Source organism: Pelmatolapia mariae, unplaced genomic scaffold, assembly GCF_036321145.2.
Source record: "Pelmatolapia mariae isolate MD_Pm_ZW unplaced genomic scaffold, Pm_UMD_F_2 NODE_ptg000815l+_length_40299_cov_1, whole genome shotgun sequence".
NCBI classification, from domain to species: Eukaryota; Metazoa; Chordata; class Actinopteri; order Cichliformes; family Cichlidae; genus Pelmatolapia; species Pelmatolapia mariae.
In genome coordinates, this window is record NW_027052492.1 from 31,263 (window position 1) to 34,254 (window position 2,992).

The 2,992-nt window shown below is 45.6% G+C and overlaps 1 protein-coding gene across 1 annotated transcript; it reads right to left on the minus strand.

The window, feature by feature from the left end:
* Positions 1-488: 488 nt before the first annotated feature.
* LOC134623663 (nuclear factor 7, brain-like) lies at positions 489-2,073 on the minus strand. Its single transcript, XM_063468693.1, has one exon. The coding sequence runs from the start codon at positions 1,881-1,883 to the stop codon at positions 489-491; it is 1,395 nt and encodes a 464-aa protein (XP_063324763.1). The 5' UTR covers positions 1,884-2,073.
* Between the last annotated feature and the right edge of the window lie 919 nt (positions 2,074-2,992).

Below are 2,992 nucleotides of genomic sequence, written 5' to 3' on the forward strand. Positions count from 1 at the left end.
GTTCCAGAGTGGGTTTAATTGTTTTACTTTAGTATTTACTGTTCAGACATTTTGAGCTTTTTCATTGTGGCATGTGCGGTAGTTTTCAGGCTGTGAGATTTATGAAACTCTATTGTGTTAGAAATTTTTGGACAATATATTTATTTTTGTCATAAACAGACAAGAAAAAAACAACAAACTTCTCCCACCCATTCAACACATGTCAGTCCATATCTCAGCAAACTAAATCATCTCAATTTACACACATCAAATAGAAACATGAATCACTTGTAATGATTAGAAACTTGATAGAATTTCAAATCTAGTTTGGGGAGTCATTCAGTGAGAAATGATTTTCCATGTGAAAAGGTGGACAGCAGAAACAGAAAGAAACAGTGGGAACTAAAAGAGAAACAAAGAGCTTTGGAACAACAAGGCAGCAGGAGGACAGCTGCAGTTTAACAGCTTCAATTCACTGACAGGAAACAACATTAGAAATATCATCATCCTCAACTCATCTGCTCCACTGACACTGACACCTTCAAGGGCAACACCTTCACTTTACCATCAGTGCTGATATATGGAAACATTCTGTGAGTGAAAGTGTGTGTGAAGGTGTGTATGTGTGTGTTAGTATCAGGATCAGAGAACGACAGCTTTCCTCTGTTCCAGTCCAGATTCACTCTGATCCTCTGGAGCTTCTTATGTACTGAGAGAGCAGTGAAACGAGCTGATGGTGAACATGCTGAGTATTTACCTTCATAGAACCGTATTCTCCATAATGCAGACCGTATGCTTCCCATTCTCTGCACACACTCTGCTAACACACCCAGTGCCCACCATGTACCATCTCCAACGTCAACATCCCAACTGTGAGTCCCTGAGTTAAAGCCCTCAGAGCCCAGGACAGAGCATATAAATCCATTAAACCTATTTGGATTATCAGGAAGCTGCTGCCTCTCTCCTCCTCCTCTCACACTGGTCAGATCTTCAGACAGGATGAGCTCTGGATGAGCAGTGTTTGGGTCCAGAATGAGAGGAGTGTAGGAGACCATGTCCTTCATGTTGTTCCAGATGTTGAAGGTCAGGTTGCCCAGGTGTTTGGCCTGGTCTATCAGAGCTCCTGAGGGCAGCTGTGGATCATCCAGCAGGGGGCAGCGCTGGACTCTTTCCACTGCAGCCTTGTAGTTGTGCAGGAATGAGACGTCTTCAGCTCTCAGCTCCTCCTCTGTGGCTCTGACTGTGTCTGAAAGAGCTGCTATCTCTCTGCTCAGAGCCTCCATCTTCTCCTTCATCATCCCACTCTTCTGCTCCTCTTCCTCCCTCAGTGCAGCCAGCCTGGCCTCCTCTTCCTCTGCTAGAAACTGCTGAAGCTTCTTAAACTGCTCCTTAATCTGCCTCTCTGTGTGTCGGGCCTGGACCTTAATGTGTTCTGCTGTTTGATCAAACTTTACTTGAACTTCTTCACAACCCTTTAACTTCTTCTTTAAGGGCTCCAGAGTTTCCTGAAGTTCCTTCTTGTGTTGTTGTGCAGCTTCACCGATGGGTCTGAATCTGTGCTTGGTGTGTTTTTCTGAGTCTCTGCAGACGAGACACGCTGGCTGCTGATGGTCCAGACAGAAGAGTTTGAGTTTCTCAGAGTGCAGACTGCAGAGAGCCTCTGGTGTTCTCTGATCTCTCTCCTGTAAGAACAACTCACACAAGTTCTTTAAAGCTCGGTTTAAAGGTGGTTCTTCCCTTGAAGATCTTCTCTTACAAATTGGACAGTGGTGTGTTGGTCTCTCTCTCCACCATCTCTTCAGACAGTCTTTACAGAAGCTGTGGCTACATGACAGAATAACAGGATCTCTGAAGACCTCCTGACAGACCGGACAGCAGAGATCCTCCTCTGATCTGGAAGCCATTGAGTCTGTGAGTGAAGCTGAAAACAGCAGACAGGAAGTACAGTCAGTCCTGGCTCCCCTCCCTCCTCTACTACCTTCACTGAAACTTCCTTTGAGTCGTGTTTTTGCTCAAACTCACATTCAGTGTGTGGAGCGTCAGCAGCTTGAAGCAGCAGTGTTGGAGTTTTCCACTTTTCTCTCCTGTAGCTGGACTCACTCAGTGGAAGCTGCTAGTTTGGTCTGAACTCAGTCTGATCGTATGTGTGTCTCTCTTTACCCAGGAAGTGGAACAACCTGTTTTCTCGTTTCTCTTAGGTGAGTGACATGAGGGGCGGAGCTTCATTCACCTTCTTTTTACAATGTTGTTGCATCACCCAAAAATAAGGGTGTGTTTCATGCCAGAGTTCAGATATTTACCTGCCAGCAGCTGTGAAACACATCACATTATGAAGATCAGAAAATAAAGTGTAATTCACTGCACCTACCCACCCTCACAACCTGAGTTCTGCCAGTGTGGAAGTCCAACACCCATGCACACAGGTGACTGTTGAGTCCTAGATACTTCAGCTTTGTGAACAGTCTGCCGGGCACTATTGTGTTGAATGCTGAACTGTAATCAACAAACAGCAATCTCACATAGTTACCCTGTTTCTTGTCGATGTGACTGAAGGTGGTGTGCAGGACATGGGCAATGGCATCCTCTGGGGTTCTGTTGGGAGGGTAAGCAAACTGGAGCCAATCTGTGGTGTTTGCGATGGTGGAGAAGATGATATTCTTCAACAGCCTCTTAAACACCTTCATAACCACTGTGGTCAGTGCAACTCGCCGGTAGTCATTCAGGCATGAGGGCTTGTTGTTCTTGTGCATAAGGATGATGGTGGATCTCTTGAAGCATGTGGGGACCACAGACTTAAACAGGGACTTGTTGAAAATCGAAGTGAACACACCTGCTAACTGGTTAGCACAGCACCATAGCAGATGGCCGGTGATTTCGTCTGGTCCTGCCGCTTTCAGAATCAGAATCAGAATACTTTATTAATCCCGAAGGAAATTAGGGTAACAGCAGGCAGCACTCTATTGGCGCATGCGCACTTACAAAGGAACCTTCTGACCAAACTTACACAAACAAC

What these genes read in the sequence shown, in the direction of transcription:
- LOC134623663 (XM_063468693.1), bottom strand. Translation starts at nt 1,883, where the DNA reads ATGGCTTCCAGATCAGAGGAGGATCTCTGCTGTCCGGTCTGTCAGGAG.